The sequence below is a fragment of the Carcharhinus amblyrhynchos genome, chromosome 2 (assembly GCF_965287045.1).
Source record: "Carcharhinus amblyrhynchos chromosome 2, sCarAmb.v2.hapA, whole genome shotgun sequence".
In the NCBI taxonomy this organism is placed as follows: Eukaryota; Metazoa; Chordata; class Chondrichthyes; order Carcharhiniformes; family Carcharhinidae; genus Carcharhinus; species Carcharhinus amblyrhynchos.
The window spans coordinates 5,398,497-5,415,063 of record NC_137325.1 but is presented as its reverse complement, the minus strand read 5'-3'; the positions used below and the strand labels follow the sequence as shown (position 1 = coordinate 5,415,063).

General features: G+C 42.7%; 1 protein-coding gene across 2 annotated transcripts in view; it reads right to left on the bottom strand.

Moving 5' to 3' along the window:
* The window catches only part of LOC145351827 (cadherin-6-like), a 174,419-nt gene that overhangs the window by 16,122 nt on the left and 141,730 nt on the right, over positions 1-16,567 (bottom strand). For both annotated transcript variants that reach the window (XM_080201519.1, XM_080201509.1), the window contains exons 8-11: positions 16,066-16,202; positions 10,345-10,472; positions 5,084-5,201; positions 185-436 (exon numbers count right to left, since the gene is read on the bottom strand). In XM_080201519.1, the coding sequence (XP_080057645.1) occupies positions 185-436; positions 5,084-5,201; positions 10,345-10,472; positions 16,066-16,202 (635 nt within the window). The remainder of the gene's footprint in view (positions 1-184; positions 437-5,083; positions 5,202-10,344; positions 10,473-16,065; positions 16,203-16,567) is intronic.

Genomic DNA, 16,567 nt, shown 5'->3' with positions numbered 1-16,567 from the left:
GACTCTGTCAGAAAGTCGGTGCAGAATGGATGGGCTTGTCACCTGAAGTTACCGTTTCAGGCATCGAGAGGTGTCACCCTGTATTTCTGACAAAAGTGACTGCAGTTTGCATGAGACGAGAGGCAGAAATGGACAATTGACTGAAATGCGGGGGCGACTGATAAAAATTTGAAGACTGACTTACCGAGCAGAATAATGATACACAGCAGAATAGCAATGAGGGCACCAGTGCTGAGGCCGGGTGGAAGGATGATAGCTTCAGTATTGCAAGATTGCATTGTGCCATCACTGTCACAGGCGCACACTCTAATCAGCAAGGTATTAGTGCTGCTCTGTATCGGATACTCCTTGTCAGAAATGAGAACAGGCAGAAGGTAAGTGTTCATCTCTTGACGACTAAATCCACCTCTCCTGGTCAGGATTCCTGCTGTATTATCTGCAAATAATAGCCAACATGAAAGAGACAAATCATTATGTGGCCCTCCAACAATCCTTTCACAAAAGTGCAGAGCGGAGAAGTTACAAGACTAACTGGCTTTTTCTCCTTTATTGTTTGATTGTTGTCTGTTCTTTATGCCCTAATGGCTTCTCCTCTGCCACTCTCCATGCAATCCCTTTCAAACCCCGGCAATAAGTGGTCTAAGGTCAGGATCCCTGCTTTACAAAATCACGGAGCCCAAAACGTTCAAGGATTCTTTGTTTTGACAGGATGAATGTCCTGTTAAAATGAACAGGATCGACCGTTACAAAACTGTAATAGCACAGGATCGCCCTCCCTTCCAGAAAGACAGAAAGGGGTGAGTCTGAGATCGTAAAATCCCACCCGATGCCAATGGAGATTTCCGTTCTGCAATGCTCGCCCGTCCCAGATAATTCCGGCCAGAATATCTAAGAGTAAGTAATCTGGGGAATGAGTAATATCATGCAGAAGTCATACTTCTCAGGGCAGGCATAAAGGTCCAGTTAAATTGTGTTCCTGTGGAGTGAGATAGTCAGATAGTGTATGTTTCCACGGGGATAGGTGGTGTATTGTACGTATTTCGATGGTGAGAATGTCAGAAAGTGTAAGTTTCATAGAAACATAGAAGACAGGAGCAGGAGGAGGCCATTTGGCCCTTTGAGCCTACTCCACCATTCATTATGATCATGGCTGATTGTCCAACTCAATAGCCTCATTCTGCTTTCTCCCCATAGCCTTTGATCCCATTCACCCCAGGTGTTATATCCAGTTGCCTCTTGAATACGCAGGGGGATTCAGGGGTATTTCTGCAGGGATAGGTGGGGTATTATATGTACCTCTGTGATGTGATGGTCAGGTTGTGTTTGCTTCTGCAGGGGTAGGTGGGGTGATATTGTACCTGTGATCATTGTCCCTTTAAGGGCAACATAGCAGATTAAGGGTTACATCGTCTGGGTGACCAATCAGAACTCTTGAATGTGGAATCATCCCACAATGAGAAAAGTTCTGAGGCAGAGACATTTTGGGAGCTGCGTAGCCCATCTGGCTGCTGTACAATTCGTATTAATAGGTATCTTTTGTGTTCACTAATTAAGTCTGTGGAAGTGTCACTTTACAGTATCTTTATAATGAGATGGTCAGATATGTCTTTTTCTGCTGGTGTAAGTGTGGTATTAAATGTACCTCTATAATGAGATTGTCAGTTTGTGTGTGGATGTTTCTGCAAGGTTCAATGGAGTGGTGTATATTTCTGTACAGTGAGATGGTCACAGTGGGATAGTTATTTGGAGAGTGAGTTTATATATTCTGTGCTGTGGACTTAGAGAATCTGCTGTTGAGGTGTGATGGACATTCCCCTGACATCTCACTGTAATTAATGAGATTTATCGACAGAACCAATGGAGAAACTGCATCAATGATTGTTTCTCTTGGGTCTCCGGCGCTGGGGGAATGGGAAAACCGGTGTAAAATTTCCAGGCCACAATCTCCCCTCTTCAGTACGATGGTCTGGGTTACAAAGATTATCAGAAAATAGGAAGAAATCACCTCCTACAGTAACTGAACAGTGCATGAGAGAAACGACATGCCCTGAATGATACATGAGTGTGTAATACCCTGAGATTGTGTTGCCGCTATTAGCTCCATTCTGCATTCAGGATTTTGGTTTCTAGTAAACACTATGCAGAGAAAGAGGATGGATCCATGCCATTTCATCCCTCCGCAGAATATTACTGAAACCTGCCTGATTCTCCCAGTTTATTTCCCCAAACCCCACCTTGGCGCACGGTTTGCAGCTTGCCGTTTGCATATGCCACCAGAATTAAGCGTATATTTTCAGAAAAGCTGAACTGAGAGACACAGTGGTGAGGGTTCACATCGGACCAGCTGTTACTTTTAATGTGAAAGCTGGCATTAGGCTGGTCTTGGGAATTAATAAAGAACACAATTGGAAGATTTTTAAAAGGCTAAAATTAATTATGTCAGATCCAAGAATAAACTTGGCTTCATTTCCATATGAATTATGCGTTTTATAATACGTATCCAGGATAATAAATAATGCAATATTTCACTCCAAGGAATAAACTTGTTATATCTTCTTACCAGCTATAAGATTGATGAAGCTACTTTATTTATGACACAGGGTTGTAATTTAAACTCACTGACATCATCCTTAAAAGGCAAGGATATTTCATGTATAACTCACTGGTATACTGAGTAAAAATAAAATGCAGATTACTGTGTGTGGTAAAAAGGTACTGTAATGCCAGACAATATCCTCATTTATTAAAGTAACAGGGAGCTAAAACAAGTTATCGAATCTGCAGGACTCCAAAGATGTGCGGGTTAGGTGGATTGACCATGCTAAGTTGGCCCTTGGTGTCGGGGGGATTAACAGAGTAAATACACGGGGTTACGGTCTGGGTGGGATTGTCGTCGGTACTGGCTCCAGGGCCGAGTGGCCTCCTTCTGCACTGTAGGGATTCTAAAATTTATTGCTTCTGTGATTTAAAACTTTGCAATAATTTTTAATGACATCAGTTAACAGTCATATTGGTGCGCCGTAATCTCCTCGTATCTACTTGTTTGCCTCGACTTATTTGTTGCGTGCCATTGTTAACTTTATTGTCAAATAATTGACTAATTTACCAGTCTGAAATGACAAGACCGTCACTCCCTGGTGCTGATACACAATGGACATAACCTCACTGCTGAAGATGATGAAATGAATGAGTTCGCACAGCTTTTCAATGGACGTTTGTAAAATCTTAACACTGGTTTCAAAGTCAATCTTGGTGAGAATAATTTACAGTTGTTAACAATTTTATTTCACTTTTGCAGAAAGGACACGTATGCACAAAGCTCAAAATTTTAAGTGGGTTAGTCAAATTCATGCTACAAGTGAGGCTTCTTTGTTATCCCAGAGATTGCTGGTGACTGGGGTATTAACACCTCCTCTTCTCTCGAAGACACAGGTTTTTAACCATTAAGTTCTTGGGACATTAACTTAGCCGGGAATTCTGTCAGAACTGCTCCAAAGAGGCATTCCTTCCACAATTCCTAAGAAAGTTATTGCAGCGTACTGGAAACAGCTCAAAGGGATTTCTGTCTTTAGCTGTTTTTGTATACAGGTGAGTAGACAGCTATCATAATCAAGGAGTAAAGTCTCATAAGTTTGGTCCTGGAAATTTATTGAGATCATTCATTGACTTGGAGAGTTTGATAGGAGGGCGGAAAACAGATGAGATACAAATCGCCTGTGAAATACTTTGAAAATCTGCCTTGGTGAGCAACTGCAAACTCTAATTCGTGTGTGAACTTAAGCTTATTGGAATTGAGTACCTACAATAGCTGTGTTACCAGCTGTGAACATAGATATTCTGTGCAGGCTAATGAAGACGTTTGATATGATTCTATTGGGGGGAAGGTGGGATTAGGCTATTGAGTTGGACCATTTGCCATGATTATAATGAATGGTGGAGCAGGCTCGAAGGGCCAAATGGCCTCCTCCTGTTCCACTTTTCAATATTTCTATGAAGTGTACCAGCAGGAGTTCTGGTTTAAAAGTTCAAACTTAATTACAAACAAGCCTTATTGTGCTGCTCCAAGTTGTAACCATGTGAATCCCTGAAGTCCCAGATTAATCTTGCTGGGGTAGACGCTCAAATATCATGGAGTTTGATATCTTTATGATGTCCACTAGGGTGTGCAGTCTTTGGACTACGGATTATTCAGGAACAAAAGATTAATTTTTCCACAACGTGCCAAATAAGGTTACAACAATCAGTCATTTGGCAGTGGTGGACTTTGCTAAACAATCCGTTTAATAATAGCACTGGAATCATTGGGTATGAAAATTAGGTTGTTCCGAGATTGATGTGCAATGGCAGTTTCAAACATTTGTGTCACAGGTTGAGATTTTACCGCCCTCTCTGCTGACCCTTACTACCCAAGCTGAGACATGGCAAATCCTAACAGAGAAACAGCACAGAGACCAAGGGTGGGATCTCACGGCCTCGCTCGATCGAGACCCACAATGCTCCCCCAAGGTCAACAGACATGTCCCCACCCCTCACCCGCTCTGACTCTGTGGCAGGAGAGGCGTGGTAGAATTCCGGCGCAAAACTTCCACCTTTAACTAATTATGAAGCAACCTCAATTGTGAAATATAAGTAGCCAACGCTGAAAGCTGTCAGCAATTCAGGTAGGTGTAGGTTCACTGATGCTGCCTGGCTTACTGAAAATTTACAGCATCTTCTCTCTCTGTAACACTTCACTGTGTTTTATTTTAAATTTGTTAATGGGAAGTAGCTGGGCATTTATTCCCATCTCAAAGCCGACCACATTGCTGGAGTCACATGTAGGCCAGACCAGGTAAGGACGGCAGACTTCCTTCCTTAAAGGGACATTAGTGAACCAGATGGATTTTCTGACAATCGACCATAGTTTCATGGTCATCAGTAGATTCTTGATTCCAGGTTTGTATTGAATTCAAATTTCACCATCTGCCGTGGTGGGATTCGAACCCGGGTCCCCAGGACATGAGCTGAATGTCTGGATTGAAAGTCTAGTGATATGGCCATTAGGTCATGACCTTCCCATGCTGGCTGTGGGTTAAATCCCTACCTTCGTTATCCCGAACTGTGAAATTGGGATTGTTGGCGGCCTCTGGAGCCAAACTGAAGAAGAATCTGGATCCACTTGGCGGCGAGTCCTGATCCATAGCACCAACTGTTTGTATCAGCTGTACGTCAAATCAATACCAAAATCAGTTCCACGCTATCATCCACATCTTGCTCTTTAAATACAAAACTGTTCCAAGGATGAGTAGTTACAAAGCATACAAGTCAAATTTGCACCACAGTTTTTAAATACTGCTTCCCACTAAACATATAACTTGGATTTTTACAGCACTTTCCATGTAAGGAAACGGTAGGGAGTTAGTCAAAGAGGCAGGTTTCCAGGGACATTTTTGAGGAGGAGAAACAGGTGCAAGGGGGTTTGGAAGGTAATTTGGCAGCTTAGGGTCGAGGCAGCTGAAGACACAACAAATAATGTAGCAATTAAAATTAGGGAAGCTTGAATGGGAGAAGTAGGGAGATTGTAAAGGGCTTGTAGGGTTGAAGGAGGTTAAGGAGGGGCAAAGAAATGGAAGGATTTGAAAAGATGAAGAAGAACGTTAAAAGTTGCTAGGACAGGAACTAATGTAGGTTAATGAGGGGTGATAACTATCATAGAATCACAGAATCCCTACAGTGCAGATGGAGGCCATCGAGTCTGCACCAACTCACTGACTGAGTATCTTATCCAAAACGTGTCCCCTGCCCTATCCTTGTAACCGCATACATTTATCATGGCTAATTCCCCCTAACATACACATCTTGGGACACTAAGGGGCAATTTTAATATGACTAATCGACCTAACTTGCACATTTTTGGAGTGTGGGAGGAAACCAGAGCACCCGAAGGAAACCCACACAGACACAGGGAGAATGTGCAAACTCCACACAGAGCGTCACCTGAGCCTGGAATTGATTCAGGGTCCCTGGCGCTTTGAGGCAGCATTGCTAACCATTGTGCCACCGTGAGACTAATAGTGATCATTTTCTGTGTTATCTTAAATGGGTCAAAATTGATATTGGTGGACACACATTACTCAACTGCTAATGTAATTACCAGTACATTTTAGGCTCAAATATCTTGTCAATCATTGTCCATAAAGCACTGTTTGATGCACCGAATGTATTTATTAGGATTGATTATCATGTCCTACTCTTCAAATGGATTGAAAACTCATTGTTCGAGTGGTAGAGTATATGAATTGGTCACATTGCTAAAGGACTGGAGGGTTGGCAGTATTCATTATGATGATAAATCATGAGGCAATACCTTCACGGGAATGGAAAGAGAAAAGAACAGGGAAAATCAGGGAAAAAAAAACATGTGAACAAGTTTCTTTTAAATAATTAAGCAGACTCAAGTGCTTTTATGAAAATAACTGGAGCGATACAAAATCATCCATCCCACTTTGTCTCATATTTCTGATTTCTATTGATTCGATAAATAAGATACGTGGTTATAAGATTCGATATAACATTCAGAGAAATTGATTGCTGTCCATTCTTCCAAGAGAGCTGGGTGCCGGCTAAAGTAACAGGGGGCAGAGCTGCTGAATTGCACTATTCACACACAATGGATGAAACCACAGAGTCTGAGATGCCAGCAACATTCACAAAAAAAAAAATCACACAATGTCGTGAAAAAAGTAGAGCTTGACTTAGAACAGAATCATCATACAATCCTATGCAGAAGGAGACCATTTGGCCCATCAAGCCTACACCACCAACAATCCCACCCGGGCCCTATCCTCACCATGCATCACATTGATCTTTCTCTACTCCCAAGCTATGACTGTAACACTACATTCTGCACCCTCTCCTTTCCTTCTCTATGAACTGTATACTTTGTCTGTATAGTGCGCAGGAAACAATACTTTTCACTGTATCCCAATACATGTGACAATAATAAATCAAATCAAATCAAATCAAATAACCCCATCCATTTATCCTGCTAACATCCCTGACATTAAGGGTCAGTTTAGCACAGCCCGTTCACCTAACCTGCACATCTTTCGACTGTGGGAGGAGACCGGAGCACCCGGAGGAAACCCATGCAGACACGGGGAGAATGTGCAAACTCTACACAGACAGTGACCCAAGCTGGGAATCAAACCCAGGTACCTGGCAGTTGAGCAGATGAGTATTTATGACAACCCGGCAGTTTCTTGGTCACTTTGACTCGGGGAGGGATTTTCCAGCCCTTTCGGCCAGTTGGATCTTCTGGTCCTGCTGGAGTTGACCCACCGGCCGGCAGTGGGTTGGGTGAAACATGCAAAAACCCATTAACTTTGGTGGGACTGAAAGACCCTGCTAGGGCCAATGGCTCACTGCAACTACTGCAGTAAACTCCCACGGTGCGATGGGAGGGAAATCTCGGCCTGGGTTTATAGTTCCAGATTTATTTAATTAATTGAATTAAAATTTCCCAGCTGCCATGGCGGGATTTGAACATTTGCTTTTGGATTCTTCGTCCAGGGTCTCGTGTAATAGTAACCCACCATCTCACAGTCACTCTAACATCACACATTGGTTAGAACTTGCTCTGTGCAAACGTATTGCCATGATTACCTATAGGGAAGCATTTTGGGATATATTTAAGGTGCAATAAAGTGTTGGATGAATCCAAGTCCTTTCAATATCCTGGAATCTCACACAATAAAAATTAATTCATTGGTCGCTGTACATCAGTGGTGTCGATTATTCAACTTATTTCAATAATCTTCACATTAATCTAATATCCTGCACTGTTTGTGAACTTTGGCTTATCCATTAGACTGCTGTATGTATCTTACTCTGCATCAAGCCATGTTCATTCATCACCCTACCTCTTCATATATCTCAATGCATCCCAGTCCCATAAAGACTTCACTCCAGCAGTTCCTCAAAAGAAGTGCCCTAGAATCAACTATCTTCAGCTGCTTCAAGAATCATAGAAGTCCTACAGCCACTTGGCCCATCAAGTCTGCATGCAGTCCCACCCATAACCTCACTTACCTACCCTGTGAGCCCCCCTGACACTAAGGAGCAATTTAGTCTGGCCAATCAACCTAACCTGCACATCTTTAGACTGTGGGAGGAAACCAGAGCACCTGGAGAAAACCCACGCAGACATGGGGAGAATGTGCAAACCCCACACAGACAGTAACCCAAGGCTGGATTTGAACCTGGGTCCCTGGCACTGTGAGGCAACAGTGCTAACCCTATGCCACCATGCTGCCCAATGACGTTCCTTATATCAGAAGTTGTACTCAGTGTTCACTGATGATTGCACAATGGTCACCATTCTTCAGATAATGAGGCAGGTCATGCCCACAAAACATGGACTACACTCAGCTTTGAGTTGAAAACTAAGATTCATGACATATAATAGCGAACCAATAACCATCTCAAACAAGAGAGGCAAGCTACCTCAAACACTCAATGGCTGTTGCTCTTATCAGCTTCCCCACCATCAGTCATAGTTGAACAGAAACACAACAAGCAGAAGCGACATGGGTAGGAAACTAAGTGGCTCATCTCTTGACTCCCTAAATCATCTCCACTGTTGACAAGAGATGGAATACGGCCCACATGCCTGAGCACCTAGAACAACACTGAAGAAGTTCAAAACCATCCAGGACAAAACAACCCACTTGATCAGAACTTCATCCACCAGCTTAAACACTCTCTTCCTCCATTAGTGCTACATAGCCACTCCAGAGTGCACCGTCGAGGAGACGGACTGCAATGAGTCGCCAAGCATCCTCCCAAACCTGTGACTTGCATCTCCCAGAAGGACAAGGCTAAGAGAGCACCATCAACTTCAAGTACCCCTCCAAGAAGTACAACATCCTGACTTGGAAATACTTCACTCTTCCTTCAATATTTTGAAACTCTCACCTGAACAGCAATGGGCTGCAGTGTTTCAAATGAGGGTGCCTCACTCTCACTTTCCCCAAGGACAATTTGGTAGAAGCAATAAAACCAACCAGATCAGCACTACTCATCCTGAGAATGAGTTTTCAAATGAATTAACAATTCTTTTTTATGAAGATCCCAGACTAGTTAATTTGGAAATTATTAGATGGGTGCAGCTGAAGTAACTTCTCTTGGATATGGGCGACACGATGGCTCATCGGTTAGCACTGCACCAAGGATCCAGGTTCGATTCCAGCCTTGGGTGACTGTTTGTGTGGAATCTGTACTTTCTCCCTGTGTCTGTATCGGTTTCTGCCGGTTACTCCAGTTTCTTCCCATAGTCCAAAGATATGTAGGTTAAGTTAAATGGCCATACTAAATTGACCTAGTGTCAGGGGAATTAGCGGGGTACTTAAGAACATAAGAAATAGGAGCAGGAGTAGGCCATCTAGCCCTTCGAGCCTGCCCCGCCATTCAATAAGATCATAGCTGATCTGAAGTGGATCAGTTCCACTTCCCCGCCATGATCTTATTGAATGGCGGGGCAGGCTCGATGAGCCGAATGATCTCTTCTGTACTACATGGATCCTATGATTCTATGATACATAAAACATCCACCTTCTTCCATTGGGAAAAAGATACAAAAGTCTGAGGTCACGTACCAACCAACTCTTCCCTGCTGCCATCAGAATTTTGAACGGACCTACCTCACATTAAGTTGATCTTTCTCTACACTCTAGATATGACTGTAAACTACATTCTGCACTCTCTCCTTTCCTTCTGTATAAATGGGATGCTTTGTCTGTTTGGCAGGCAAGAAACAATATTTTTCACTGTATGTTAATATATGTGACAATAATAAATCAGATCAAATCCAGTTTGAACTACACTGTACAAATAATTGTTGCCATTGTGAAGGTTAAGACATGTAGCTAAAATTCCAGTCACTGACCACAGCGGAAGGAATGTATCTATTATAATGGGTCACATCCTGAGCACTAAGTTAATGGCAATGTATGCACAAGCCAATTAAAATTCAGACATCACAACAGCACTGGACTTTTTAATTATGTTCCTTCCCGTTCAATTTTTTAACTGTTTCTTCTAGTTTCAGCTGAAAAACAATTCAATTTGCTTCGGGGAATTTATCATATTGTCACCAAAGTGGTTGGGATTCCGCCATGGCATTGGGCTGAAATAACGTGCAGATGGATTGGGAGAAACATAAAATACAGAGCATGGACAGGAAGATTGAAAAGCCTTCACGGTTACGTGGGAGCGAAGAGAGCAGCAAGGCAGCCGTGTGGGAACGATGGGGAGATCAAGCTTTCGGCGTCTTAATGTCAATCTTCAACATTTATTGAAACTTACCTGGCCAGCCTTCGCGTTTTCACAGACAAATGTCTCATAAACCACGGGGAATTCTGGAGCATTATCATTGACGTCTAAAACTCTGATTAGAACTGGTACTCGACTTGTTTGCCTTGAGTTTTCCAAAACTGCAAATAAGCAAAAATAGATGGAAGTCAAAGTAGCTGACAGTGTAATCAATGAAGACTCTAAGCAGGCTTAATCCAAGTATAATAGGTCTAAGTCTGATTCGGAGGACGAATCCCAGAAAATGTATCATTCCCAGTTCTTCCAATTGAACATCGGAACAGGAGGAGACCATTCAGCCCCTCTGATCTATTCCACCATTCACTGAGATTCTGGCTGATGCTTATTCTAGCTCTACTCACCTGAATTGGTTCCTTAATAAACCCCATCTACCCAAAATCTATTGATCGCAGGTTTAATGCGTGCTGTTCTCTGACCTCTCAGTCGAGTGCTTCCTGCCAGTCGGAGACGGCATCTTGTTTGCTAGTGGCGGGATTCTCCGATTTTCCATTGATGCCATGCCGGCAGGAAATCCATGGGCAGGGTGCACCGCTCGTGATGAATCCCGCCGGTGTGAAAGGCCAGGAGAATTCCAGCCAACATCTTTAATCGACCTTGAAGCTTTTGCTGGGAGAGAATTCTGCCAACCCAATCGCATGAATAAATGTTTCCCAACTTTTCTCCTGTAACGCCCTGCTCGGATTTTAGGATTATGCTCCCTTTTCTTAGATTCCCCCACTAACAGGAACGGTTTCTATCTGTGCTATCACTGGCTTCTAAAATCTGGGGAAAAAATTTCAATGACGGCATTTTAAAAACAAAACGTTTTGTACTCCGTTCGTTACAAAACCGAATGGACCAGGCAAACCCAAATCCAGTCCTTCTTAGCTCCAAAAACCACTGGAACCAAATGCTGGCCCGAATGTCCTGCTCTGCCCAGGATCAAACCAGGCTTTCCATTCTTCCCGATCCCAGGAATCCCTGGGCTTCACAAACATAAAAAGTTGGGATGCACAAGACAAATGGTTCATTAAAACTTAAATCCAAAGCAACACATTTCCTGCTCCACATTTTCAAAGCAGAGATTGCACCATTTGTTGAATTAGGTTGATTTTGTTTTTTGAAATGGAAATCGACCACAACTGTGGATCTTTTGGTAATAAGACTGAATTTATAACTACGCTGTTAAATTTATTGCTATTAATTTTTTTCACATGCAATATGAAATCAGATGCTGTCTGCTCAAAAGCTGCAATTCAAATCAGGAGTTTATCTGTGGTTGTGGAGGAGGTGTGGCTTGATGTTGGAATGGAAAGTTAGATGTTAGTCATATGTGTTCCTGGTGAGAGAGCCAGCACCTAAAACCCAACTGGAAGATCAGCTGTTTCTGCTGCTGCTTCAGCTGGAGGTGAGAGTTTTAAGTATTAGCACCTTCCTTGCTTGCCTGTGTCTCTGAGCTGTGAAGGGAGCAAGGTAGGGAATCAAAGATCGCTGTGGAGTGGGAAAGTCAGAGGCAAAGATCACCCTGAAACTCAATGAAACTCATGGAAGAGCGCGAATATCGTCAAATTAATTCAATGTAGCAAGTTACACAAAACTCAATTCTTCGCCTCATATTATTTATGTTGCCAGTAGCAATTGCGATCACACTGAATCACAGAATGGTTACAGCGCAGAAGGAGGCCATTCAGCCCCTTGCGTCCATGCCAGCTCTCTGCAAAAGCAACCCAGCTATTCTCACTCTCCCCACCTTTCCCCTGTAGCCCTACAATTTTTTATTTCAGACAATTATCCAAATACTTTTTGTAAGTTGCAATTGAATCTGCCTCTACCACACGCAGAGATCGCGCATTCCACACATTTTGAAACGCTCTCCTCAGATATAAACCAAACCTGGAAGGCAACTGACAAAGATCCCACCATAAGGAGAGTTTGTGTTAAAGAGCGGAGAATAATGGGCGAGCTGACTGCAGGTTCCTCAATTCCGAAACTCCATACCGGCACTGAGCATTTTTAATATTTGCCCTCAAAAGCTCTTGATTTACACAGATATCCAAATACCAAGAATGGTCCAGCCTTGACTATTTTCCAAACCATCATTACTCCCATTTACTTTGATGGAAACAAAAGTTGTGATTTTCTGAGTCATCTGTTTCACACTATTGCGTAAGGTAAGGTTACTACTGCCAAAGAGGCAAGATGAAATGCAGAGTGAAGTTCAAGCAAGGTTAGAATGAAGGGGATAATTGGACCAAGGGAATCCAGATGTAATACAGTCCCCAGTTTAAAGTCATGTATTCCATTCTTAGTTTTGTACAGCACTTTGAGTTCACGACATTATTCAAAGCTGAATTGCATAACCTGCAGCAATTTGGGAAATGATGGTTAGGCTGGTTAGACTGCTAAGCTGAAACATAGGAACAAAGGAAATAGGAGCAGCAGTAGGCCATTTGACCCTCCGCCCTGCTCTGCCATTCAACTAGGTCATGGCTCATCATGGCACAACACTGTTTTGTTGCAATGTCCCCCATCCTTTAATTTCTTGAATATCTAGAAATCTATTGATTTCTGTCTTGAATATACTCAAGGCCTAAACTGTCCTCTGGGATAGAGGTTTCCAAAAATTCACCACCCTATGGATGAAGACATTTCTCCCCCCATCTCAGTCGTAGCCTCTTATTCTGCGGCTGTGAACATTGGTTACAGACTCTCCCAGCCCCTAGAAACACACTTCCTGCATCTATCCTGTCAAGCTTTGTGAGAAATTTCTACATTTCTATGAGGTCGCCTCTCATTCTTCTAAGCTGTAGAGGATACTGATCCAGACTCCTCATTCTGTCCTCATAGAATAATCCCACTGTCCCAAGAATCAATTGGGTGAACCTTGCTTACACATCTTCAATGGCAAGTATATCCTTCCTCAGATAAGGAGATTAAAACTGTACAAAATACTCCAGCTGTGGTCTCACTAAGACTCTTTACAATTTCAGCAAGGCTCAGATCCACTTGCAATAGAGCCCAACATACTATCTGACTCCCCAATTGCTTCCTGCACCTGAATGTTAGCTTTCATTTCTGAAAGCCAAACATTCGTGAACAAGGACACCCAGGTCCTTTTGGACATCAATGCTTTGCCTTGCGCAACATTTAAGAAATACTCCGTATTTCTGTTTTTCCAAAGTGGATAACTTCACACTTGTTCACATTATATTCCTTCTGCCAGGTTCTTATTCAATCACTCAGTCCACCTATCTGTCTGTCTAAATCTCCTCAAAGCCTCTCTGCATCCACCTCACAACTCACATTCCCACCGTGCTTTGTGCCATCAGGAATTTATTTGCGTTTGGTCCCAAAATCCAAGCACTGAGGAGCTACAGCACCACCACACGTGGGAGGATATAATTTCAGCATGACAAATGTGTCTAGAGATTCCATTATAAATGGGAATGTGAGAATTCAGAGGGGAAAAGTTGACATGATTATGTGTCGAGATGTATGATATTTCATACCTAGAAGAATCGTCCCATTCACCTTGTCAGTCCTTTACCCCTTGGCTAATGTCTTTTTCCGTCATTCTCGACGGAGTGCTGTCACTTCACTGAATGGTTTAGTGCCAGTATTCTATCATGCCTGTTTAAAGCCAGTATACTTAAATGGAATAGGGTTAGGCTTCTTAAGCAACGTTTTTAATTCATTGCCACAAACTGTTCACATTGTCAGCAGAAGTAGCAGTTACGTACCTCACAGTTATCTCTCCAGAAATAAGTCAAATCTGGAAGCAGAGATGAAGCTGTTTTGGTTGGGAGGCTCTCTCAACTCAAACCAACACGATGAGAAATTTCAGATACCTCTCTCAGGTTTGATTTAAATCCTATTTAAAATGCATCCAGCAGGCAGTGGCATGGAAATTTCACGAGAGAACTTTACTGACAAATAATTCATCAGCATGCCACTGGCTTAAAAAGTACAGATCTTTTAAATTACTATGCATGCACCACTACTCTTTATAAATGTTCCTTCTTTTTACTGAAAGAGTCACATTATCATCAGAGTTTTAGGGTTACTGCAGAGTCATAAAATCATAGAGGTTTACAGCATGAAAACAGGCCCTTTGGCCCAACTTGTCCACAGCACCCTTTTTTTTAAAAACTCCTGAACGAATCCCAACTGCCTGCATTTGGCTCATATCCCTCAATACCCATCGTACCCATGTAACTATCTAAATGCTTTTTAAAAGATAAAATTGTACCTGCCTCTACTGCTATCTCTGGCAGTTTGTTCCAGACACTCACCACCCTCTGTGTGGAAAAAATTGCCCCTCTGGACACTTTTCTATCTCTCCCCTCTCACCTTAAACCTATGCCCTCTAGTTTTAGACTCCCCCACCTTTGGGAAAAGATATTGACTATCCAGTTGGTCTGTGCCCCTCATTATTTTATAGACCTCTATAAGATCACCCCTCAGCCTCCTATGCTCCAGAGGACAAATGTCCCAGTCTGTTCAACCTCTCCTTCTAACTCAATCCATCAAGTCCCAGTAGCATCCTAGTAAATCTTTTCTGCACACTTTCTAGTTTAATAATATCCTTTCTACAGATCGATAGACTTGTGTGGTATAAGATTTAGGATTAATGTAGAGTCACAGAGATCTACAGCACAGCAAAATCCCCTTGGCCCATTGAATCTGTATCAGTCAAAGACAAACCATCCAACTATTCTAATCCTATTTTCCAGCACTTGGTCCGTAGCCTTGTGTGTCCTGGCATCCCAAGAGCACATGTAAATATTTCTTAATTATTATGAGGGTCTCTGCCTCCACCACCCCTTCAGACAGTGAATTCCAGACTTCCGCCATCCCCTGGTTGAAAAAGCTTTTCCTCACATCCCCTCTCAACCTCCTGCCCCTTACCTTAAGTCTATGGCCCCTGGTCATCGATCCCTCCACTATGGAGAGGAGTTTCTTCCTGTCTACTCTATCTGTGCCCTTCTTAATCTTATACATCTCAATCATGCCACCTCTCAGTCTCCTCTGCTCCAAGGAAAATAACCCCAGTCCACCCAATCTCTTTTCATAACTAAAACGCTCCAGCCCGGGCAACATCCTGGTGAATCTCCTCTGCACCCTTTCCAGTGCTGTCACATCCCTCCTTTAATGTGGATTCTGGAACTACACACAATACTCTTGCTGTGGCCTAACCAACATTTTACATAGTTCCAGCATAACCTCCCAACTCTTAAACTCTCTGCCTCAGCCAATAAAGGCAAGTATACAATATGCCTTCTTAACCACTTTATCCACTGTCCTGCTACTTTAAGAGAGCGGTGTACATGCACACCAAAGTCCATCAGACATTGGTGCTTCACAGGCTCCTGCCATTCATTATGTCCTTCCTGTGTCTGCCATAGTGGGCCCTCCTAGTTCCAATCTTCCACCATCACTTGCATTTATATTACATTTACATGACTGTTCCCTCCCCCAGTGGGGTTTGGCCCCGTATGTTTGGCAGATATTTTGCCCAGACTTGGACAGAAGCTGGGAGGAGTCCTCCTCACAGGGAGGCAGATGCTTGAGAAAGACAAGATTCTTGCCAAGGGACCCAATATTACTCTGTTTGAAAATTAGAAACAGCCTACTGTTTGCCCAATTAGAATCTAAACAAACTTTGGTGAATCACAGGAAAAACAGAAACAAAACAGCAGCCGTGTAGAAGCTTACCTGCCTCGGTTGCTATGACTGTGATATTGTGCCAAGGCATTTCTTCCCGGTCTAGTGGTTTTAATGTTACAATTGATCCATTGGCAGAATTTATGTTGAAGTATCTGTCCAAATCAGTATGTCGATCGATAGAGTAACTGGAAAGTTCAAATCAGAAAAACAATTTAGATAACACCCATTTCCAAAAGATGGAGATTTTGACCCTTTGTTTGTTGATTCCTATTGCAAACTCAAACACTTTTAATGCAGGGCTCTGACCCAGCGATCAGTTTCCTGACTCAATATCCTCCCACCTATTCCAACCAAGAGTTAGATGCAGTATCATTAATTTTTTTTTGTGCCTATTTAGGGTAATTTTCCAACTATTGCTAATACTTTTCCTTGTGTCGGCAGCATTCTCTGACATTAAGCCTCTGTAAGTGCTGCTCTGTAACCATCTAGTGTTCAGTTGTTCTATGTTTGATTATGTTTATTTACTTGGGGAGGTGATGGCCTCGTGGTA